This window comes from Colossoma macropomum, unplaced genomic scaffold (assembly GCF_904425465.1).
Source record: "Colossoma macropomum unplaced genomic scaffold, Colossoma_macropomum, whole genome shotgun sequence".
In the NCBI taxonomy this organism is placed as follows: Eukaryota; Metazoa; Chordata; class Actinopteri; order Characiformes; family Serrasalmidae; genus Colossoma; species Colossoma macropomum.
Genome location: NW_023494789.1, coordinates 16219361 through 16245541, shown reverse-complemented (window position 1 = coordinate 16245541; position 26181 = coordinate 16219361). Strand labels below are relative to the sequence as shown.

Below are 26181 nucleotides of genomic sequence, written 5' to 3'. Positions count from 1 at the left end.
CCTGAGCAGTCAGAAACACCTATCATTCATTTCTTGCAATACTTATGCTCAGCTAAAACTGGAGGAGTGACCCAAGAAATGACATTTTTTCTGGTAATGTTTAGGTTGTATGGAAAGAGTTTTCCAGAAATAAAAGCTGAAATTCTGTGTCTCCTGTTCATGCTCATCTTTTAATCTGAAATGCAGGTTTTATGAATATATAACAAAAAAATTCCCATTTCATGTCATTGTTCCAATTTTTTTGCTGGTTAAAATGTTCAAGTTGTCAACAAAATCCCACCTGATATTAACAGTATGAGAAAATGAGCTGTTTTATATCTTTCACAATTAAGCCACCACCTTACTCAAACAACTCAGCTTGCATTTGCCTTACCTGTTTTCTGAGGTGGAGACTGTTATCCGTATGGATAGATCACTCAGCTGTCATAATGATGATTAACCAAGACATTGTTGAACAAGATAATGTGTTCAAATAAACTTACTTGGGTGAATAAAGTCAGTGGATTAATAACCTACTGTGACCTTTTGAAATTCCAAATCTCCTGCTGTTAAACTTTGTTTAGCTCTACAGTGTAAACCATGAAGCTGTTACACCATATTAGTCCATATTAATAGGTATTCCTCATTGTGTCTGTCTCTGACTTCATCTGCGCCTTTCTGTCTGCTGCAGTAATCACAACTACCAGGTCGTGACCTTAGAAGTGGATTCTAATCTCCTCCCTCACAAAGATTTCCCCTCTTGCAGTGGTTTCAGGACTTCTGCTATCGTGACTCTGTCCTGACATTACATGGGGTCCCACAGTGAGCTTCATCAATCCAAAGAGCATTCACCACAAGCTAATTCTTTAGCTGAATAAAGTCAGATTACATTTAATTTGTGGTCATGTGATTTAACTTTTGAAGTGAATGCTTTTGCAAAATAAAAGGTTTCTAATGGGATTTGGGACTTAACATTCATATTTAGAATTGTTTAAATTCATTTGTTTGATAAAGAAAGCAGCATTTTCCAGTGGTGTTGTATATCTGGATAACGTGGCCTGAATTACCCTTCACTAACTGTAAAGTAAGGAGTTCAGTGTTAAATGGCTTTTTCTTTATCTCTGAGTTGTATTTCACATTTAAAAGGATCCACAGTTCTGTTATTGTAGTAGGATTATGTTTATTCTAGATATCATATACAGCCATACATGGAGCAGGGCGTCAGAGCCTCTCAGCGCCTCCCAGCACCATGGTATTTAGAGAATAGATGGTTTTTAGAGAATAGAGCTGATTTTGTTTTTCTCCTCAAGCCCTGCAGGCCAGTGTAATAATCCACAAGAATGAATAAAATGAAAATGAAAAATTCATTTTCGCCAGTTCCATCATTCATGACAGTTATCAAACAAAGTACTAGTTAAACATTCTGTGCTGCAGACATCTTGGTCCACCACTTGGTCGCCCCCCTAGTTGGCGCTCATGCACCCGTATAAGGACGCAAAAGCATACTGTTTTAGATAAAAAGAGCCTGGTATTCAGTACTGAGATTTGAGCTTTAGCTTTACTGAGTGTATTTTATCATATAGTTCACTTTGTCTGATATTGATATTTTGTTTATGCTAAATCCTTAGAAGCTAAAGCATTGAATCCTTTACAAATGGTGAATCTCAGCACTCTACTTTTTTGATACACCTCATCTGAACTGTATAAGAAGACTGACCAGATTTATTAGTAACTTGAAGACAAATGAGCTGCTATCTTTTTTATTTGTCTAGCCTTTTTTGCCCAGAGTCATATTGTCTGTTCTGATTCATGGAAATACTTGACTTAAATAGTTATTGTACACTTTCTAAAGATTGGTTTGCATTTAAGCTTTCAACAAATAGCACAGGCTTTTAAGACCTGACAATGGAAAGACCCTGGCTTTTAATGAGTCATTTTAAGCAATTGCTGGGTGACTTGCATTTGCTGGAGTGCACATTGTTTTTGATGTTGATATGTTTTATACTCTTTTATTTCTTACATAATATGTCGTTTTATGGTTTTATTTTTTGTAGTAAGTTCCTTGTAACTTTTCATCTTATTGCTCATTCATGATGTGCCAGCCAGGTGTAAACTAAACCTCTGACAGTCTTGGTATATACAGCAATAAAAATAAATACATAAAGTAGTAATAATGAAAAAAAAGTTTAAAATCTTTACAAGTTGTAGACAAGAATCTGCTGATGCACATATTAAAGATATGAACATGAAGGATGAAGAAAAACCTTCATAATCATACTTGTGAAGTGCAGTGATCAGTTACAAGATCACTGTAGTTCTCCTTACCAGGTAGCCCACCACTGAGCTTTCCTGAGCTAGTTTTTCCATCTGTTTTTCTGAGCATCTTTGGAGGCTGCGGTCCTCTGGCTACAGAAGATTTTCCAGACTGCCTTTGATCTGACATGTACTTTGTTTCTCTTGCTCACTGTTTGTCCGAGCAGCATATCTACAACTTCCTGGCAGAGATGCTTGTGTAAGGCGGTTTGTTCAGGTCTTTTTATCCAGCCTTTCTGAAACAAATGATCGCAGTGCCTGTAGGTACTGAGAAATTATTAAAAATTATACCGAAAATGGGTCTCCTAATAACTGGCTGAGACCTGGAAGACCACCAGAACTGTCACCTCAGATAAACAGTGCTTACAGCTTTCATCTTTGAGAGAGAAGAAAATCAATACACTGGATAATAAAAAAAATGATAATTCGCTTGTGCAGGATTCTGTGTAATTTTCTGCTGAAAAATAATTAATGTGTATTTAATAGCCTTTTTGACTGGAAATGAATTAAGTGGTCTCTGACAATGGAACAAGACTGTATTTGCCAGTTCATGAGGGACACCTATCTGTACCTACAGTCATTGACATTGACCATTTTATCAGATTAATGTACATAAAGGTGCACTTTGAAGGTTTGTAGCTTTAGCCAGTCCATCTGTTGCTAAACAGTTTATCGCCTGCTATCTACTCTATCCATTAGTACAAAGGGACCACCATGGGGCAACTGCTGACCATATATATTTGGCTGGTGGTTTGTTCTCAGCACAGCAGTGGCACTAACATGGTACGAGTGCATGGGGTACAGCTGTGTCAGTAATTGTATATGTAAATATGCTCATGTATTGTAGGTATTCCTAGTAAAATGTCCAATAAAAGCGTGTAAGTACAAGGCAAGTATACCAATTAAATAACATTTCAGTGTATTTTTACAAATATTTAATTCTTTCAGACATCCAGGAATTTTATGAAGTGACCTTACAAGAGAAACAGGACGAGTGTGCAAAACCCAGCGACGCAACAGAGCCTTCTCTTCCTTCTCCTCCTGTTAACCAGTGGGATATAACCAGCGTTCCCAGCACCAGTGCAACAGCAGAAACACAGCCCAGCAGCCTTACTCCTACAAGTGAGGTAAGCTTGAGAAAATGGTTCTGAAAAAGAGGTGATCTATTTCCCCTTACAGTCTTCACAAAGCAGGCTTGCTTAGGAAGATGAATAACTTAGGCCTACAGTAAAGCCTTTTCAACAGGAAAAGAGAGAGATGGTAAAGGGCATTCCTATTGGAAAATCCTTATGTTGGGCTTAAGTTATCCAACTTGCTGAGAACTGAGAAATCCTGTTTTGTCCTTTTGTTTGAATTCAGTCCTTACTTGATTACTTGGTTGGGCTCACCATTAGGAAGGGATGCACGTTGATATTGGAATATATGGGTATTTGGTACAAAAAAAAGGGGGCATTGGACATGTTTAGATCTGACCGATATTTCAAACGGATATCTGATGATGTATTTATTGTACTCCGTAAGAGCAAAATGTTTGGGTGATGCTGGGGTACTATGCTAAAATAGCTACATTTTATTCATTTTATTGCAGTTGTAACCCAAGGAAATAAATGTTATATTTTCCATAATGCTAAACCAAGTAGGTTTGATCAGTTCCTATATCAAAGCATCCCTACCATTTTAAGATTTTGAAATATGCTTATGTTTTGTACCTTTGTGTTGATTCAGCAAGTGGTTCTCACAAGAAAGCTGGCTCAACCTGTGTTTTGTGCAAATGGGAAGGAAGAGCAAGGAGTGTCTGATTGTGGAGACTGCTGGAGTATGTGATTCAGCTTATTGTCTGCTCATTGCAAACTTGCTTAAAAACAAAAAAACAGGAGACTATGATGCAGCAAGCAGTGCTAAATTAAGACCTGCTGTGTTACAACTTGCTGAGATGTTATCTTTTATTTACACATTTATATGGCTCTACAGACATGCCCATTAGGCTTTGAGAAGTTTTACCTGGTTACACTGAGACAGCACAGTTAGTCCCTGTAAACAGGATGCAAGAAACACAAGTCTAGCAGTAAATTTCAAGTGCTCTCTTTCTGTTCCTTTGAAAAATAGCACTCCAGTAGCCATCTTGGCTTTTCCTTTATGAAATATTACTTGTGCAAAGGGGGAGTTTTCTCTGGAGTTAGATGCCACAGTAAGTAGTCTGCCGCTCTCAGTGGGCGTAGAGCTCCCATTCTGCTCCATCTCAAAGGTACATGTAAGTGTTCCGCTCTGACAGTGGAAAGCCTGAGTGCTGGATGACTCTCAGTCTGCTTGGCACAGTACGTCAGTGCCATTGGAAACCCCTCCCACACATTCCGCTCTATTCAACGAGCACGTGACAGCAGGGTGTGAGCTTGATTTATTGGCTGGTGTGGTTTCTCTCCACAAATCTAATTGTTGTATTTATAGAAAATGTGACACCGTGTTCATTATTGAAAGGATCTAACAGGCTTATTGTCTGATGGCTTGAAAAGGATCAAGAAATCTGCTCTACAAACTTGTAAGGAGGAAGGGTGAGGATAGAAGCAGGGAACATGCCTTCCGTCAAGCCTAAGAAATGTAAGACATGTAAGAAAGAGGATGCAGATTTAAAACAGGTAAACAGCCCAGTAGAGCTCTTGACACTTCCGTGTGTAAACTCCTGAAGAATTCACATGGGGAAAAGACTGCATACAAATGAGCCATTTATTGAGGCGTATTACTAAAATGCCTGAGGTGATTGCAAATGAAACGAGTCCAAATTGAGTTTGCTGTAGTGGTGTTCGTAATTACATGCCTAATGTTTAGAGTGCGCTGCATGAGAGTTTCTCTCATAATCCTGGAATCTGCTTCTCTGCATTTTCAATTGCATCTGTTTTATTTTATTTTTATTTTTCTCCCCAATCTTAACTAAGCTTAAAGCTGCATATGTAAGATTGTCTGGGAAAAAAAATGAAAGAGGTAGCATTATTGAGTCTGGAAAACTTGCTAAAATATGGTGTCTGTGCGCTGCTGCGAGTCACCCTCTAAAACCTAAAACAATAATTTAAAAGTCAGAAAAGTCATTTGGATTAAGTGGGAGTTTTTCAGACCATGTCATATGCCTTAATGTATTAACTTCACACTCACAGGCCCAGACAGTAGGTCCAGCTCGATGTTTAGGTCTTAAATGCAAAATCAACATTACACTGATGAAGATACGATGAGAGCAGTAGGAAATTCACACACATCCTAGAAGCCATGTTCTTTACCAGGTTTTGACTGAGTTCTCTTTGAATGCTCTTTCAACACACTCACAATCATCAGATTCATCCCCTCAGGGAAGGGAACTGAAGCACAACTGACGTTACAAAATGTTCTTTTGTGCTTTGGGTGCAATTACACATTTCCAGAGAAGTCTCCAAATCCCCAAATATTACATAGTGTAGCTTTAAATAAAGATAATCCAGGGACAGTTCCCTATTTTGCACACAGATCACGCAAGAAACTGGAGTGCGGGAACCGCGGGAGCTGCCACAATGTCTTGCGGTGCATGACTAATTTTCAGTGTTGCATGCAGGAACTTGCAGGAAACAAGCTTGCGGGAGCAGGTGGAAGCACGCATGAAGAGAAATCCCGCAAATGAATGAATAGCCTAAATAAAGGGGAACAATCACTTAAATCAAATATATAAACAGTATAACATAACAGTAAAACAGTTAAAATGAATGAAGTCATTCTAAAGAGTTGCAAAGCCTTCAGTTCGACAGCCACAGCTGCCCAGCAAAACATCAAAAATAACTATTCTGTGGTTCAGTTTTCCACTTTAAGTGGCATTTAGTGAAGTTACTCCACAGTGAGCCTGATGACTATGTCTGCTGTGTTATTTCAGCAGAGGGTAACGTATTTGTGAACAGACATGTCAGATATTGGATGTCAGTTTGCCTTGACGGAACTGCGCGGGCAAGAGTGGGCCAAAATGTTTTGGTTGCGGGTGGAGCGGGACAAATGATTCTGATTTTCTGCACGAGCGGGTGGGAGCAGGTGGGCACGGGACTGAAAGGACAGTCCTGCGCAGACCTCTACAAGAAACTGTACTTGAACCTGGTGTATGGAAGTCTAAAGCTGGAACTACTATTTGCCTGACCCTTTATGAGATATGAACATATCTGATACATATCTGAAAAAGTTAATGCTTTATTCTTGGAGCAATAACCTAGACGGATCTAGCTTTATCAGTTGCTGCCTGTGGACCTAAACAGCTCTCATAGAAGTTTAATGTTACTGAATAAATTCAGTAGGTATCAGATTGTCTCTTACTAACAGAGAGTGTAAGAGCATACTTTAAATCAGCATGATTAACACATCCCAAACTGCATTTATAGTCAAAGCTTATTTATTGATTTGTACTTATATAAATAAATATCATTCTATTATTTATACTTTTATTTGTTTATTTATTTTCCAATTGTTTTCAAATTCTCATACTTTGACTTCTTCTCAAATATACTCGTCACTCGGTTTCCTTTTTAGACCTTCACATTTTGTTCCTAATTCCTTTTTTTTTAGGTTTATTTCAGTTTGTTCTGTTGGTTAAGACTAGTTTTACTGTTGCTCATATCTCTCACTTTGCAGCTTTAGCATTTTGTTTTAGACCAAAATGATTCTAAAATGAACAGAATATTACCTGACAAGATTCCTGTGCCGATAAATGGTGCAGGTTCTGCTGCATATCTATAAAGAACTTTAGTACTTAGTGCTTATTTGATGTCCTGTTGTTTTTTCTTTTTTCTCATGTTTTTGATGCCTAGCTTTACCTCAGTCATTATTCCACTGAAGAAATAATACTTTTTCTTCAGGATGGTTTTAGGCTCATCTGCCCACTTCTGCTCATGTGTCTCTGTACCTACTCAGACTGATCCAGGCACTTCTCATGTAGAAGGCCTCGCATGAGACAGCATTACCAGAATACTGTGGGCTGAAAGCAGATGAGTGGAATGATGGAGGATGGGTAACTGCACTGTGTCATGTAAGCTCAGCTTTGCAGTGCCTCTTAATTCTAATGAGAGCTAGTTTTATAAAAATCTAGCGGGAAAACTAAAACATTTGGAGCAGGCTGAGTCATAGAGGAGTGGCACTGCAGTGTTATTAGTTATCACTTTTTTCATATTTTTAGGTTAATTCTGCTCCCTTAAACTGACATGTGATGCTCTGAAACTGCAAACGGCCTTAAATGACTAAAATCTTATATAGATTTTCTTTTATCAAGTTTTGGATGGCCTGTTACAAACCAACATACTCATAGACTGGAAGTTAGCATGACTCAAACTGAGTAGCAGCTAGCTGTGTTTACTCACCTGTATGTAAGTACAGTTAGTAAATTTGTAGCTCTCCCGAGCATTTATTTCTAAATGCTAATGCTTTTACCTCACTTTACTATTTGAGGCAGTTGATCTACTTTTTACTCATTTACATTTTGTTATAAATCCTTTTAGGGGTTTGATTGAGCTGCAATATGTTGGTAACATCGTGCTATTCGAGTGAATTCTGCTTGTTTTAGCTGTTCGCGACGCTCTGAAGTCTGTGGGGTTTGTAAATGAATCGTCGTTTTCACGTTTACTCCCGTTGCAAACAGGAAAACATGCTTCAAATAACTAAGTCCACTTGCTCTTTGTATTAAATCTGTAAACTCTTTTCCTTTTGTCGTTCTTATTTTCTGCGCATCTTTGCTCCGACTGCACGTGGAGCTCGCGTGCACCGCGCTGGAGCGATGTACCGATTCGTTCCAGAATCGGTTCTTTCGAACGGGTTCTTTTCTATCATTCGAGCCAGCCGATTCAAAAAGTCCTACCGAATCAAACTTTTTTGTAACGTCTATGCGGCATTTACCTCCGCGCTGTCTGAACACTTGTAGTAAAAATGCAACAGTCTTTAGCTGTTCAACCTTATGAACTCGCGTGTCGCAGTGCATGGTATTAAGAACGGCCTGCTTGAATCATCTTACATTTTCTGTCTGTTGGCTGTTGAGCTTTTAAAGAGTCGGTGTCCAGCTCCTCCTCAGTTATGTGCGCGTTTTGTGTGTCCAAAGGAGATGAGAATAACGTTAACCTATCTGTGAATCTTGGAATCAACTGATTGTTCGAAAGAATCGGTTCAGTAAGCCGAGTCGATCTCTCCATCAGTAAAGTGCACTCGGTGAGCGCGCACATAGGTGCCGTGTGGACGCGTCTCGTGCTGAAGCAGTTGAAGAAGTTGATCGCGCGCTTCATGTGCGCGCGCGCACATATTCATACACGCCGGTGCCGGTGCTGCACACACGGCTGAAATGACTCGCAGGAGGCGGTGAGTGCAGCCTGGATGCTAAAGCATGGACTGCTTATGCATCGTCACCACTAAGGTAAGAGGGAGCTGATGCACGTGGACAAGTTTTGTCTGTTTTTTTCTCTCTTTAATATGGAATTTAATATGGAATTCCTAATCCCGTGACTGTGCAACAGCTTCAGGATTGTGTAGTGTGTTAGGATTCATGGGAATTGGAAGTGGCTGCACCCCATTAGGTGTTTTTTGAAATGCTTTTCTCTTGCAGTGCAGTATGAAGTTGTGAGTGTATTTTAGGCAGCAAAAATGCCTTTAGGTGTAATAGATAATAACCTTCAGACATCGTGATAAAGGCAGTGTGAGCACACGTAAGTAGTGATTCTCTGTGCACTGTAAATGTATGGATGTGGTGCAAGCAGGCTTTGCTCTCTCAGCTGCCCTAGCTCTAGTGAGTATTTAGGTTGATGGCACATTTTCTCTAGAAACGGCCGAGAGAAATTGTCCAGGCAGGCCAGATGTGTTGAATAAAAAGATGCATACCACAGTTTTGGAGAAACTTCTACTATATGGTTGTAATTTTCATTAGTAATTAGTAGCTTTGGGCCAACAATTAATATTATTGATTATTGCTGTAAGCAAAATAAGTTCTGTAATAAATTCTTAATAAGTTATAAATTATTAATCAATTTTATGAAATAGCCCAGTTGGTAATTTTATGGCAATTATATTAAAAGAACATGCAAGCTATAGGTGAAGGCGCTGTAGCGCTCACATGTAGTACTTTGTGACTGCAGTTGGATCACAATTATAATGCTTTTCCACAGAATTATAGGAATAATCGTTTGCCTAAATTTACAGTATTGTCTAAGCTTAATAGATTGGGCTTAAAGACTAGAAATAGATGTCTAGCAGGACTGTGGCTTGAATTCCTTTGCTTTCTTTGACTTGGTGGTTAAAGTGGACATCAGCTACATGCGTTGTAAATGCATCATACATTTATCATTCATGAAAATTCATTCATTGATAATAGACTGGAAAGCATACTTTTCTGACTATACAGTGATTCACTCTAAGTGCTATGAGTAAAACATAAAGTGTAGGATGAATCATTGTGGTTGCATCTGTTATCAGAGTTTGCGGATGTATAATTCAGCTCTGCTCAAACCTACTTATAGGGTCTCTTTAGAATACGTTAAGGGGGCGGTGGAATTGTAACAGATATAATTTAGAGCGAAGGCAGCCCAAGTAGGCTGCTCCGGAGAGGGCCGCTCATCTGTGCCCATTCGTACATGCCCATGAAATATGTAAAAGCTTGATTTTATATAATGTGCACCAAGTGTGTTTGCTCCTTGGCGAGTGAGTCATGTGTGTGTGTGTGTGTGTGTGTGTGTGTGCACGCAAGGGCAAAAGAACAACATCTGTGCAGCCACAGTGGCATGCATGTAGCCCAGCGCAGCCCCCTGGGACTTAACCACTCATGTTCTTCCTTTAAAGTCTGCCATGCCTGACCTTCCACCGGCTGCTTCCGAATTTCTGATCACTTCATCCAATCACATGTTGACCCATATTTCAGCAGCTTCACTCCCTGCTGTTTCCCTCTGTCCTGTGCTGTGTGCTAGATGCACATTAACTTCTATTAGGTTCATAGTTACAACTGCTAAAATTGTGATTAAAAGTAATTGGATTGGTTAATCTCAGCAATCAAGAAGAAAAGTGAGTGTGTTTTCATAGTTTGCATCTCAAGAGCAGTGGGAGTACTACCAGAACAGATGTGCGTTTTCCTCACTCTTTTATAAAGGTGTATTGTGCTTTCACTGAGATTTTACACCCCCCGCATTAGTTTGGCTTTACTGAGTGGTTTGCCCTTTTCTTAGCCATCTCTGCGAAATGGAAAACGTGGAGACTTTGACTAAGATGGCACTCTGGGGTTTAATTACTGTTGTGATTTTTTTTGTTGGTTTTTTTTTACGCGACTGAAAATATAGATGAGGTGTCACTGTTAATTAAAAGAAGACTCTTCAGGCCTGGCCCCATCATTTTTCTGTTTTTTGGAGAAATTGCATCTATAACATGTCTTCACTGAGGCTGTAATCATAAAAATGTCAACACTCAACAGAAATATGGTCATTTCAATGTGTTTGGTTAATTCACATCCGCTTTGGAGTTTCTAGAAATTTACAGATTTAATGGGGCTCTGAGACTGCTTCTTAAATTTTAGTGTTAAATTTAGTTCCTTTTTTTTTTAAAAAAAAAAAGTTTTTTTCTTTCTGCTTTTCTTTACATTCAGAATCAGAAATCTCATTTTCTAGAATACCCGCATTCATGAAATTTCACATCTTAATTCCTGAGCATATTCTTTAGGATATTGCAGAATTATTTCTTAGAATATTTCTCACAGCTAGATTTACACTACATTTTGTAGTATTATGTGTTTTCATTTTGTGTTTTTAAAGTATCGTTTAACATAGTGGCTTCGCCACTTTTTAGTGTGTGACAGTCTCTTGTTGCAGATTTAACGTACCAGGAAACCAACTGCGCTGCTTATAAATGTGAATAACGCATCGCTGCTAGGTGACCTGCAGTCTGTACGCCGGTTCTCAGTAATTGCGAAACAGGGCTTTCGCGCTATGTTGCACACGTCCCGTCTCGGGGATACTTTACTGACACAGCGATCCCCCAACTCTCTACAACGAGACCAAAACCGAAGTTATAAAATCACTGAAGAAAACGGGCAGAATAGCTGTAACATGTGCTGCGTGGACATCCATCACCACTGGATCTTATTTCACAGATGAGTAGCAGCAGCTTCTCGTGCTCCAAACAAGAGCACTGAATGAGAGCCTTCTAGTTCACTTGCCACATCACTTCCATTTGTTTTATTTAAAAAGATATTGGAAATAAATTCATTATGGATCATTACAAATACTTTGCTTTAAAAGTACCAAGTCACTTTAAATACCAATAACACTGAGTCACTTAGTCACTTTAAAATGTATATTGTCTCTATATTCTGTGTATATTTTGTGTATATTTAATATTTAAAATTTCAGTTGGTTTTTCTTGTATTTTTATTTTCACTTATTTACTTTCTGTAGAGTGTAGCTGAGCCTCACCACAAGCATTTCCATGCATAAATGTCCTGACATGTTGTGCAAATGACAAATAAACTTGAAACTTGAACTCGAAACTTGAGCTCACACAGTGAGAAAATATAAATGCTATATAGAAAAAAAGATGCATCGAGATGCATTGATAATCGTTTCATAATCGCATCGCAGCCCTCTGAATCGTAATCGTAATCGAATCGTGAGGTGCCTAGAGATTCCCACCCCTAGTATATATATATTAATTAGATAATGTTATTTGCTTATCTACATGTAATTTTTGCAAAATCTTCAAATATATAAAAAATAAAATAAATACTTTTTCAAATATAATTATTCACTGAGTGACTATGGTATCTGTTGTCTTAAAAACAATTGCCCTAATCACCTCTGGTGTCTTGCCTTGAAGAGTAACGTGCATTAGGATGCTGTGGGTGATTAGTTCTTCTGTCTGACTGTTGTTATTATTTGATATGGAAGAAGTAAAGTTTTCATTAAAACAGTAAAGCACCAAATATGTTATTGCTAAGTAGTTGTGGCAAAAAATGATGGGCAGTGAAGAGTTGTGGTGGTCCTTTTGCTTTGGAATAGCTTTTTTCCTTCAGTGGTCCAGTTAGTTTCACTGCCAACCATGTGGCCAGTAATAAGTGACTTAGTAACATCCAAATTTTACCTAATTGTTTTTAATTCTGTTTACTGGAGCTGAATTTAACCTCAGTTTAACAGACAGTTGTATTGCATTATTAAGTTTCTTGAACACCAACAATTGAGTAATGATTACACCAGAAGTGTCCAAACCCCTTCTAAATAATGAATTATGTTACTTTATGGTGCCCCATTGCTGACAGGTGTTCAGTTGTGCATGGGCTGTTTGTATAATATCCATAGAAAAGCATTCTTAATAGAATAGGATGCTCTGGAGCAGCCACTTGTAAGACTAAGGTCACCATCCTCAGTCTTAAGCATTGGCTAGAGGGGTGTAAAGCCCACAGCATTGGGCTTTAGTGGAGCCGTGGAACTGCATCCTCTGGAGTGACGCAGGAGCATCCTGTACCTTTGGGATGAGCTTGAGTGGCGTTTGTGATAGAGAACTAATCATCCAACATCAGTAGCTGATGTCAGTAAGGCTCCTGTAGCTGAATGCAATCAGATTCGCACAGCAATCTTCCAGCATCTAGTGTAAAGCCTTTCCAGAAGAGTAAAGGCTTACTGCAGCAGAAGGGGGGACACACTCCCTATTAGTACCTTTGAAACATTGGATGAGCAGGTGTCTACAAACTTTTGGACATATTGCATATCATTGACCTGGACAGAGTGAGAATAATTCTGAGTTATATTCTTTGTGAATGTGCTTGTGGACAGTCCTCTGTGCTTTGGGTTTTAAAGGTGATTTGTGCTGAATGGTGACCTGTATGTATGCTCTCATTTGACCTCTTCATATATTTCTATTTCTTTTGGACATTTTCAGCAGTTTTGTGGTTGAATAGTCTAGCTTAAAACAAACAAATAAATAATAAAATAATAACAGATAATTAATCAAGCATTAATTACAAATCTGCATGAAATTTATTGTGCCTTATTCACAACACTGATCTAATAACAGGTATAACCGTTGTAAATTTACGTTGTCTGTGCTTACATACAACATTTTCTCGATTTTCTTTGCGACACTTGGCTTCATTTGAAAGTGTGTGCAGCTAAATAAACAAAGTTCCCTTTCCTGAACACCAGAGATTAGTGATGCTGCAGCACCATGGACTATAACTTAGGTGAGATACTTCATTTCGGGCCGTATTTTCCAGTTGAATAGATGGTTACGTAGGGAGTACTCGGTTAGTCAGTTACTCGTGCTCATCCCTGATTCCTGTGGTTCAGTGTTTCTCTTTCCTGGCCCTGGAGTCTCTCATGCTTTCCACATTTTAGTATTTTTCGCTGCTACCAACACCCTGATTCAAATAATTGGCTAATTAACAAACCTTTCCTGAGCAGACCTGGGTGTGTTAGTACAGGGAAGATTACGCAGGGCAGGGGGGCTCCAGGACCAGAACCGAGACCCACTGCTATAGTTGCCTAGTGGGCATAGTTCAAAGTCTGATCACTTTGATTGTATCATCTGTATTTACCTATTTTATATTACTGGCAACATTTGTACTCCTGACCTAACCTTTAGAGTTTTTAATTTCCTAAGTTGATCTTCCATTGCTCTGGAGAGAGTAAAAGTTTCACGCTGAGCTTACCTTTTAAGCTAAGAGGCTTAACATTTATCCCTTAATTGTCTTTGGAAGGAAGGACCTATTTTTGACAGGCAGAAATTAGAGGAGTCCTTTTTATCTTTGTCTCAGTCAGGTGCTCCTATTAGCTGTAAAATTCAGCACAGTAGCTGCTGGAGCGATCCTTAAGGATGTGTTCATTGTCAGTCGTGGTAATCTTACGTTGAAAAGTCAAGGGGACCAGGTCACTGTGTGGAGCTTTTCTCAGGCAGACTGGACGACAGGGACGAATGGAGGACGCAGGCGTGGGGAAGAATGTAAAGTATTCTGTTTGAAACCTCCTTTGTGTCTGTTAGTGCAGCAGTTAAATTTAAGTGGTTTTAGTAGGGCCTATATGCTTGTCTTATTTATGAGTGAAGAAATCTTTGTCTTTGTACCAGTACAGGGTGTAAATATGCCTTTTACAATGCTGAGCCAAGCGCTTCATCTGAAAGGTATGTAAATCTTTTAAATTAGGACAACCAAGACCTCATTTTTCACAGGAAAGCACTTTGCAGTTATGTGGTTATGCATTAAAAACAACAAATCACACATTGGCGGTTTAATCATTAATAATTAAAATGATCAGAGTCTACCTCTAAGTGTGAAATTAGTATGGGATCAGACTGAATTGAAATACAGAGGGATTTGGGCGAGTGACACTGAGGAGGAAGCAGTGCAGTCTCTGCCTGTTCTAGTTTGAAGATTTTGTGTGTGTGTGTGTGTGTGTGTGTGTGTGTGTGTGTGTGTGTGTGTGTGGTTTCCTGCTGAATCTGGGTCTCTTTAGAAGTCTCTGCTCTGATCAGATCTGTTCCTGACTCCTGCCTCTCCCAGCCTGCTCCTTTCAACACAACACACTGTCAGCTGAATGTGGAGCACAAGTTGACATTTTTTTTTAGCTTTTACAGCTCCATATTCTCTGTGGGAGACAAATAAGCCCAGCCCACAGGGACACCTAGATTCCAGAAGATGTTGGAGAGGCTGCACAATCTTCTCCTGTAGGGATGTAGCAGTATGGGAATTTTGGGTTGAGGCCAATAGCCTGATGTTTAATACATTAGAGATGCACCAAGATTACATTTTTTGGACCAGATAAGCTAACTGTTAATTAACACCTTATTCTGGTTGGTACTGATATTATAAACAAATCAATTAGATTATTTTAATATAATTATTTTTTATGTTTTACATTACCTAATGTAGCTATTTTACATTACGTAACAGTCTTATCTAAAGCCATTCACACAGTATGTGAATAGATATAAGAGTTCCTTAAAACAAAGAGCATTAACTGACTCCCAACGTTAAATCACTACCCAACGTAGAACCTGATATGAGGCTATATTTAAAAGTTACCTTAAGACTTGCACATTAAAGAACTCTCACTATGCATGTCACCCCATATTTTAAAGGTAAGTTATTTAAAAATATCAAAGTGGTACGAACATTTACACAAAGGGAAATATAAATAGAAACTCTCTGGCTCTAGTATTGACATTCATTGTAAATCTGAATGTCCTTACTCACTTATTTCTCCACAACACTTTTAAGACAAACCTGAACACATATTTTACAAGCTAATAGGTTTATCTGATTCATATAGCACTTAAAACATAAATCTGTATGAATTAACTTCGTATCAGACATTTGAAAGGATCGCCGAGGCTTCAGTCCAGAACAAGATTTGGAGCATTCATCATAAAAACGGGTGTAGAATTGTGTGGCGCTATTTCAGAAGCGGAAATTTGTTGATTTAGAAATGTTGATTAAAAAAATAAAATCTAATCAACTTATGCAAAGTTTGTGGTAACTCAGTTTGTTATCAGAATTTATGTCAGTAAGTTACATTACGTGCCTTTGACTGTAACAAGGGTTGCCTGTTTAAGCAGAGGCTGCTATGGGGTCTTGAAGAAGAGTAGTTCCCACCATGAGTCGCTACACGTGATACTATACATGCTTCAGTGCCTGGGCAAGCTAAAAATAGGAAGCCAAGCTATCGGTTATAATTATTGGCCAAAATTTCAGTTTTGGATGGATAATAACTGTTTTCCTACTTATTGGCAAGTAACATATCAGATATATTATGCATCTCTACACATCTGCTGAGGCCGATGTCGATACAGATACCAGGGCAAAAACGTTTATTATATGTAGAAGTTAGGACTACATCGACCTGGATTTGTATTGTTGAGAAATACAATGCAGTGGAATATGATGCAATTAATACAGTATCCCAGCATTGCCTAAAAGTTATCTGGAGTACAGAAAATGCATCAAATATTGGTTTGAAACATTCGTAAAATGTAACCACTTGTTTGATGATTCCGATATTCACTTGCACAAAAAAACTACTTTCATTATACAAAAACAGTTTTCAGGGTAATTCCTGAAAAGTGTCTCTCAGATATTTAAAGATAAAAAAGATAGAAAAAAAATTAAAGATAAGGTTGCTGTGGGAATATGGGAAGAAACATGGCCCAAATGCATGTTCTACTTCAAGATTCAAATTACAGTTTACAACATTTAAAGGTGTACAACTCTCCCCAGTCCTACTTGCAATCCTGCTTTTATATCCTCCTGACCAGACTCCTGTGGTAGCCAGGCTTTTATGCCCTGGTGTAGCATGGAATGAGAGAAGATGATGGATTATAGTGATGTTGGTGATCTCGTTCTCTGATCATGCCTGTGTGCCCTGGTGTCCTGAGCTGTAAGAGTTAATTCAGGTAGGAGTGTGAGGTTAAAGCCAGCAGGGAGTGTGTCGGTGTGCTGATCACACACTCCTTCTTCTCAATGAGTCACAGGCTTCCTGTGGACGCATATGCAGGATTACTCACACCCCCCCATACTAGTCTCTCTCTCTCTCTCTAACTCTCTAACTCATCCACTCACACACACATTCACACACACATACACACACACACAGCGTGTTATCTTTACGCACTCAGAGTCGTGTGCTGGGATGCTGTGAGGGAGTGGGCCGTGGCTGAGAGGTGTGGGGAGTTCCATTCTGCTTTAATGAGCTCCCAGCTGCCCAGTCTGAACCTCATGCTGCTGTTTTCTGATCTCTCTGATTTTTTGGAAAGAAGAAAGGTTCATTTTTGAGATTAAGAAGCAAGCTTTTTGTCCTTCTTGTCTCTGTCAGTATGATTCTTAGTCGTGCATCAGGCCAGACTGTTTTAGTTCAAAGTATACTGCTTAGTTGCATGGAACAATCCAATTAGTGTAAGTCTGTATGTCCATAAATTTTATGAGTCAATAAATTGCTTTTAGCGCTAGGTATTTTTTAAGAAGAGCTGGAGACTGCCTCCCTTCACAGAGAGTGTTTATGCCTATGAGGTTATGTACAGTAGGCCACTTTATTAGATACATTTATCTTATACCTCCTAAGGCTGCACAAAAAAGTGGTCGATTGGTTGCACAATGTGTTTTGATTCAAGAACAGCGTTGATTTTGCAAACCATCGTAGGCCTGAAATATTCACCACCATGATGGTAGCATGCTGACCCCACGGTGGTCATGTCATCACCAGGACCATGATTTTTTTTTTTTTCCATGACAGCATGTTAGATCAAAAGCAGTAGCCACATCATTTCTTTCTCCTGTATTGGTCATTAACAAGTAGTGTTAGCTTTGTTGAATCTAATTGTAGCCTACACTCCATGCACTTAAATCCAAAGGGGAGCCTTCAGGGTCAGGCTGTGCCAGTCTATTTTATAATGCCTCTTGCTGCCCATGAATCTATATATAAATGATGCATCTACAATGCATCTAATAGTCTGATATTTTTCCCCACCCATAGTAGAGGGGGGCTGTCAAATTGCGCAGCAGAAGATGGACTTTGGTCAGAGACTGTATACCTACAAAGTGCACTTACATGGTAGGTGTTTCTAATAAAATGACCAGTGAGTGTAGGGTAGGTAATAAACTGGCAATGTGTATAAAATCTCACTCAGATGTCTGAGTAACATCATGTCCAGTGCCACGACTATCTAAAAATATACTATGTGTGTTCATGTTGGATTAAGGCCTGTGTAGTACTTTCTACTCATGGCCTTGCTCTTACTTTTGAAGTGATTCTTAGCTGGCCTGTGACACTTCTCCAATTGATCTAATGAGACACCTGTGGTAGAGCCTGAGGCAGACGCCCACCCCGGTGTCTGTGCCCCTGCTGGCCTGAGCAGAATTAATTACCTGTCAGAGTATGAGTGTGTTGAGCCATAACGTCAGTGTGTCTTGTGCTGCTGGCCATTGTTCTCGATCTATTTTAAGTATCATGACTGTCCCTGGCAGGGTGGCGAAGAGAGGTTCATGGAAAGTCACCTGAAAGCTGACCACTGTGTTAAGAGAAGTGTGCCATGCTTTGTCGACCTCCTGCTCAGTTGCGCCTGTTGTCCGTCATGACTGGCTAGTTTACTCTACATGACTTTTCTGCAAATAGCAAATGGTCTTATTAGTTTCTCAGTGGGTAACATTGTTCCACAAAAGATACTGTCATCTCCACTCCCGCTCCCCGCTGAGCCGTGGAGAGGAATCTCTCTGAATTAGTACAGCACTAGGAGCAGACGAAAGCTGCTTTTCAGACAGAAGTGCCTGTATCAGTTCTATGCATCCCACCAGGTCAATAGCAAGACATTTTCATCATGCAGAGGCCACTTGTCGGTCTAGAGCTTTCAGTTGTCAGTAGGGGTGGGCAATATGACCGTACATTATCATTATTGCTATAATAATTACATCACAGTACACTTCTGAGTATTTTATTGGTATTGTCAGCACTTAAAAACACTGAACTGCGCATGTATTGAAAAACAGATTTAGATCAGATTTAAAGACAAATTTGCACAAATTCTAGAGAGCCTGTAAACAACAGCCATAATAGTTACGATAGTAACTGCATGAATGCATAGTAAAAAGTAACTTTTCAGTGTAAGCTAGTGGAACAAGATTTTATTCTATGTTTATTCATTTTGGAGCGTTTCTGTTGGACTATGTCTTGAAATTTTGACACAGTAAAAACAACAGCTGGTGTTTTCAAATGTTTTTAACATTTTTATGTATATATATATATATGTATGTGTATATATATATATATATATATATATATATGTATATATATATATATATATATATATATGTATGTGTATATATATATGTGTGTGTGTGTATATATATATATGTATGATATATATGTATGTATATATATATATATATATATATATATATATATATGTATATATATATATATATATATATATATACCTGGATTTAACTAAGCAAATAGGTAAGAGCCTCCCATTGGATAATTACTGCATGGGTGATTATGTTTCAACTGGTTAAAGTTATTTAACCCTAACTGATGCAGTGAGTAGCTTCTCATTTGTTAAACAACCATGTCGAAAGACACATCCTGTGGTCGTGGAAAAGATGTTAATCTGTTTCAGAAGGGTCAAATTATTGGTATACATCAAGCAGAGAAAACATCTAAGGAGGTTGCTGAAACTACTAAAATCGGGTTAAGAACTGTCCAACGCATTATTAAAAAGTGGAAGGACAGTGGGGAAACATCATCTTCGAGGAAGGAATGTGGTCGGAAAAAAATCTTGAATGATCGTGATCGGTGATCACTTAAACATTTGGTGAAATAAAATCATAGAAAAACAACAGTAGAACTCAGGGATATGTTTAATAGTGAAAGTAAGAGCATTTCCACACACACAATGCGAAGGGAACTCAAGGGATTGGCACTAAACGACTGTGTGGCCTTAAGAAAACCACTTATCAGTGAGGCTAACCAGCAAAAACTGCTTCAATTTGCTAGGGAGCATAAAGATTGGACTCTGGCGCAATTGAAGAAGGTCATGTGGTCTGATGAGTCCAGATTTACCCTGTTCCAGAGTGATGGGCGCATCAGGGTAAGAAGAGAGGTGGCTGAAGTGATGCACCCATCATGCCTATTGCCTACCGTACAAGCCTGTGGGGGCAGTGCTATGATCTGGGGTTGCTGCAGTTGGTCAGGTCTAGGTTCAGCAACGTTATGTGCCCAAAGAATGAGGTCAGCTGACTACCTGAATATACTGAATGACCAGGTTATTCCATCAATGGATTTTTTCTTCCCTGATGGTACGGGCATATTCCAAAATGACAGTGCCAGGATTCATCGGGCTCAAATTGTGAAAGAGTGGTTCAGGGAGCATGAGACATCATTTTCACACATGGATTGGTCACCACAGAGTCCAGACCTGAACCCCATTTGAGAATCTTTGGGATGTGCTGGAGAAGATTTGCAGTGGTCCAAATCTCCCATCATCAATACAAGATCTTGGGGAAAAATTTATGCAACTCTGAACAGAAATAAATGTTGTGACATTGCAGAAGCTTGTGGAAATGGTGCCACAGCGAATGCGTGCCGTAATCAAAGCTAAAGGCGGTCCAATGAAATATTAGAGTGTGTGACCTTTTTTTTTGGCCTGTGTGTGTGTGTGTGTGTGTGTGTGTATATAAAGAGATGGATGGATGGCAGGTTCTAAAAAAAAATGAACAGTTTGATGAACTTCCTGACAGACCTCACAGTGGAACAATAGAGTTTAATTTTCCTAATTTTTAGGCTTTAACAGAGTTTTAAAGAGAAATGAACTGCTGAAACACATTTTGGATATTAAGACAACATAGAGAAAAAGGCAAAGGAAAAGGCCGAGGCAATTTGAATTCAGCCAGGTCCATCATTTAGACACGTTATGTCCGACAGCAACAGTTGGTCTGGATTTAGCGCTGTGCTGAGACCAATTTTAAACTGGATGTCTGCTCGTCTGGTCAGGGTTCACGTAATTGCCAGTAGCTAAATCTGCCGTGTGTTTGTCGAGGGTGGCTGCAGGCTGGCTGTCAGCAGCTCTCTGCAGCCCATCACGGCCACACGATGTGGCTGGGTGCGCGCTCTGGGCCCGGCCCAGCAACCTATTTTTATGGCCTTTAAAAGTGCAGCCAATCCAAATCAAGTGGGGCCAGTTGTCATAATGTCTCTTGTGCATGAATCCAGATGTCATTTGCAGGCCTCATTCTTTATGATCAGTTCTAATGAAGTTGAACTGCTGTAACTGACCGAATCAGATCTTGCACGTGTAGTGAACAAGTTGGCCAAATCCATGTAGTGTGATAGGAGGTGTGTGCTCATCAGTGTGGACAGTGACAAAAAAGTGCTTTTGCTGGGGAATGTCTCAGCAACCTACAGTTTAGTCTTCGCCTAGTCTTCTTCTGGGTCTGCAGTTTGCCAAGTGTTAACATATTTTTAACAAGCCACGACAGCTGAATTATTTTTGCATATATTCTAAAAACATTACTTACATTTGACATTACTAAATGAAGTACCCATATCAACCCACATCCTTAGCAACCAGTTATTAGCAACATTAAACAAATAAAGTGAGCACACTGTGTTTCCTTGTTTAACTCAGTTTGATCTGGAAGTAGCCAGTTCAGCTTGGTCAGGAATATTTTTGCAAAACCAAAATGAGACATGCATGTAAAAATATGAATTTAATCTTTGTAGTAAAGGCATTACATGTAACAATATGCCTTCATTGCTATCAGTTTAATCATCATTAATTAATTGCAGTTAATTCCATTTCATACTTGTTAGGGCTGTATTGAGTACACAGTTCAACCTATGTATGATAAACTATAATGATGTTTACAAGGTGATCATACATACAGCAGCATCAGTTTTGGAATGCTAGAATCGCTTATAGTGATATTCATGGAAGCATGCTTTCATTTCACTGAATAAACTAAATGAGATTATAATATATAACATATAATCTGAAATATGGTCACTTTCCTGCTCACAAAAAAGTTGTGACAGTGATTAAAATAACACTGTTCCCTCAGCTGTCCTTCCCCGCTCTCCTTCACCTAAACTAGGGGTGTCAAACTCAATGAATAAAAAGGCCATATTAGAAAATCTCAACAAGTCTGTGGGCCAGAGGAAAAAAAAAGTTTTTATTTCATTTTTAATTAAATTTGTTCTATAACCCAAACCGGCCATTGTTTATATGCACTTGCTGTAGACCTTAAATTATTACATGAATACTTGAAATATATATTAATATCAATATTTTAAATGTCAACAGGAGCTTGGTCTTTTAAACCTACTTATCTCCTTAACCTAGGCACTCTCTCTTGGCTGCAAGTCCATTAAAACTTGGGCTCAATTTCTGAGCTGCTGAGTGTTTATATTGGTTGAAATGCAGCTATTGTGTTTGGTGATATGACTTGTGTGGTATTATGTAAAATTGTGTCGAATTGAGGTGTAACCACTGTGTCATAGGTTGTCATAGGTTGTTGTTGGGGTAGGGGAGTCCCACAGATTAGCAATGCATGCTACTTTTATAGGAAAATAATTGTTTAGAATTGATGTTTACTTATATGAGTAAAAAAGCATAAATAAAATGTATTTATATTTAAAAAAAAACAAAAAAACAAATGTAAATTAAAAAACAGGAGCAAATTGCTATAATAATAATAATGATTACAAATTTTCTTTTACTTGATACAGCTACTAATTATTATAATGGTAATAATGGTTATTATTTTTTTAAAAATTCATTTTTCATCCAATCGTTAAAGTGAAACACATCATAAGCGTTTTGTTATCCTTATAAAATATTTAAATTTTTAAGATAATATTCCATAGAATATTGAAAATATTGAAAAGTGTAAATATTTGACAATTGGAGCCCTAATATATATTATCTGTCAAATGTCATTTGGTCCTGAAGCTTTGACCTTTGGCCTAGTCTCAACATCATGGATCTGGATCCAGTCCAGTTTCTGCGTCAAGTTGCGTGAGGGGAGAGGTCAAATAAATTCTCTTCTGTGTGGTTATATGAACCTCTTGAAGAAAATTAATGGCTTTTCATTTGAAACATGATCAGCCCTCACACATGGGGAGAGAGACTACATGGCTTTGATTTAGTTTCTCAACGCAATCCTGTCATCTGGAAATGGAAGCTAGCTCTGGCATGGCTGAAGGCATCCAATGACTTGCCACCAGTGGAATGCTGTTTCGGCACATACGTGGTGGTCCCTGCAGTATGGCTGCCGTCCGGAACCCCTTCAATGTCAGAAAACAGTGCTCTGTATTGGGTCTGAGTGTGGAGTCAGCATGTGCTGATGGACTGTGATTTGTGTGTGCGTGTATGTGGCTCTCCTGCTGAGCACTCAGTGCTGCAGGCTGGCTGAATGGCGTCAGCAGTCTCTCACTCTCTGTGTATGCTGGAGTGGGTGGCAGAGGCTAGAGGTGGTGATAAAGTGGCATTAGTCAGCCCGAGCACTCATAGGTCATCACCTGCACAACACACAGAAGTAGGACTGCACCAGTCCTGAACTATAATAGCTGATTCCAATTTCTTTATAGCTGTAGGAGTTGTGGGTAAATTATTACTATAAATTAAGGTATCAGCCCAGCATGATGAAATAGTCTCAGAATGAAGAATACATGATTGTTAACCCTATAGAGACAGTAAGTAACAATTGAAATAGCATTAATATTCTCGTTTACTGAAGGAAATTTGGATACTCAAATTTGGTGGCGCGCTGTCTTTGCTGTTAGAACTTCTTTGATAGACAGATACACACATGGGTAAAACATTTGCAAAGATTAATAATAAAGCAGTTGTCAAAAAAGGTAATGAAAGATGTGTAGAAAAAGAACACAGTGTACAAAGTAAAATAAATAAACTGAACAAAGTCGTATGAAAAATCTAGGGATATAGGTATCGGCAGTACTCTTTGCCTGAATGAATACCAATTAATACCAATTAAAACTCCAAAGTTGGTGGCTTGGAATCAGGAAGACCTCCAATTCACAACTTTAAAGAAAAACTGAAGCGCTGTGACTTTTATGGGGTTAAGTGTGGGAAGCAATGCACTCGTTGTTGCATTCGTTTCTAAATACCGATTGGCTCTTCTTCTGGGAAATCTGGGGTCCTCCTTCAGTCTTCACCATACCCCTCAGGCTTCCCTTGTGATACTAGATATAAAATTCACATTGTGTCCATACTGTGCGACTGGTGTGTGCCCCAACTTGATAGCTCACATGATGTTATGAATATTCTGTGAAATTCTTACTTTGGTGTTGCTAATGGAAAATTATCTTTGTGAAAATGGGATGTTCATGCTTCTCTTTGAAGGCTGTCTGTCCAATGAGCCGCTGGGTCATGGCCCCTAGTGAGTCGTACAATCTGTCCTTAAGTAGTACCTTTTCTGTTTTATGGCTTTTTGCTCTGTCATTCTTCTTTAAGTCTTAGATAAGACAAAGCCGTTTTTTCGATGCTTTTCAGAGGAAGTCTGGCTTTGCCCTCAGGGAGGCATCCGTGACCTTTATCCCTCCAGGCCATAAACCCTGTAGTGAAGTTGGATAAGTCTGGTCACTGTGAGGTACCAGAGGTTGCATGTTGTGGCCAGGCCTTCCAGATATGATGAGAAAGGTGTTCTGTGGTCCCTGCGTAACTGAATAGATGGTAAAAATACCAAAATAAAATATTTAAAAAGGAATTATCTAAATATCATTGTGTAAATATTGCAAGCTAGTCTCAGTATTGGTACTCTGTATCGGAAGAGAAAAAAGGTTCGTAAGGCCATTCATAGGGCACCCCCTTTGTTTTAGGTAGGATGTTATGTTTAGGTTGTTGTGATGAAATTGCACCACATTACATGATGGTATGTTTTTTCTGGCCATATGGTGGATATTGTCTATCTAAAACACTGACCTACTGCATTTTTAATTGAAGAGAGAGAGTAATGAGTCTTATTTGATTGATTTAGTCCAGTGCAGTATGTGAAATCTGTGAAATCTGTTCCATCTTCTTAAACCTCATAAGAACCAAATACTGTAGTGCACATTATATTTTTTTTGCCATACTCCCCACCCTAAGTGGAAACAAAGTAATGAAAGAGCTTTCAGAGTCTTCTTTAACAGTCTTAGCTCAGATTACAGTGCCAGATTAGCTCGCAGTATACACCACACTTCAGGTGGTTGTCCCTTCCTTCCACTCTTATCATCCATCGCAAAAAGTCCTCCTTAGGTTTGGGCTTTACCGGATTTGCTCTCCAATCTCTTGTTCTTGCTTTCCAAGTTTTAAAGCACGATTACACCATTAAATGTTATTTAATACTGCCATCTACTGAGTTAAACCAAGATATATTAGATTGTGTACTGAAGTGCCAGTAAATGGAGAAAATAGAGGCTTTTATTCAGCAGGCCAAATTAAATCTCAGAATCTCCTGGCTCATCTCAGGAGGCGCCTTGCAGGACAGTCCACTGGCGTGCCTTAGAGACATATTATTAAGAAATTTTCCGTCTGTGTGGAAGCTGACAGAGTGGTACATTTTCTTGCAGTTCCTTTTTTGAGTTACATACTGAAAATCTGACACTAAATTAGAAAATCTCAGATGACTTGGACCACTTTTTAAGTAACAAATGTGTTTTTTTAATGAATAATATCGCAAGACATTTCAGTGTGTTTCCGCTTTTGGCCACGGAGGGGAGTTCCTGCTCTAGACCCTCTGTGTGCATTGTGAGGAAAGTGGGCGGCTCCAGCTTAGCTCTCCTCGCGGAGCTGTCACCATAGGTTACGGGGCTATCCCAGAGAGGGTACCACGTGGCGCTGGAGGAGCAACAGCGTGTGTGTATGGAGAGGCAGTGGCGGCAGATTGCCGGGGGAACCGCAGTGGACTGAGGCAGGTCAGAGCCATCCGTGTGGAAGAGGCAGCCATGCGCACGGCGCCTAAACATACACAATGCTACGCTGGGGCTGGACATGAAAACGAGAGGATTCTTCCCACAGCACGACAAAAGCTGGGATCCTTACTTTGTGAATATTCAGGGTCAAGCTTCCCCTTCAGCAATCTCATTCACAGCCGTGATGACCTAGAAAGGCACTTCATTTAGATGGGATGGCATTAAGTCACATGTTTGTGTACATTTCTCCGTGAGACATGTGTGGTATAGAGTATACATTTGTGCTAGTGTTTTCCCATGTCTGCATTTAGCAGGTCTACCTGCGACTGAGGCCCTAAGCCGTCTGATGAGCTGTCAATCTTAATGAGGCTCTGAAAGGCCCTCTAGTCCCTGCAGACATGGAGTCAAGTGGTAATGTAGTGGAATCTAAACGTGTTCACTTAGCCATGGGCCAGTGTCACTATGGAATCTATTTTTAACAGATGCAGTATAT

General features: G+C 39.2%; 1 protein-coding gene across 12 annotated transcripts in view; it reads left to right on the top strand.

Annotated features, from left to right (window-relative positions):
• The window catches only part of dlg1 (discs, large homolog 1 (Drosophila)), a 163567-nt gene that overhangs the window by 7609 nt on the left and 129777 nt on the right, over window positions 1-26181 (top strand). For all 12 annotated transcript variants that reach the window (XM_036570288.1, XM_036570287.1, XM_036570286.1 and 9 more), the window contains exon 3: window positions 3241-3419. In XM_036570288.1, coding sequence (XP_036426181.1) covers window positions 3241-3419 — 179 coding nt within the window. The remainder of the gene's footprint in view (window positions 1-3240; window positions 3420-26181) is intronic.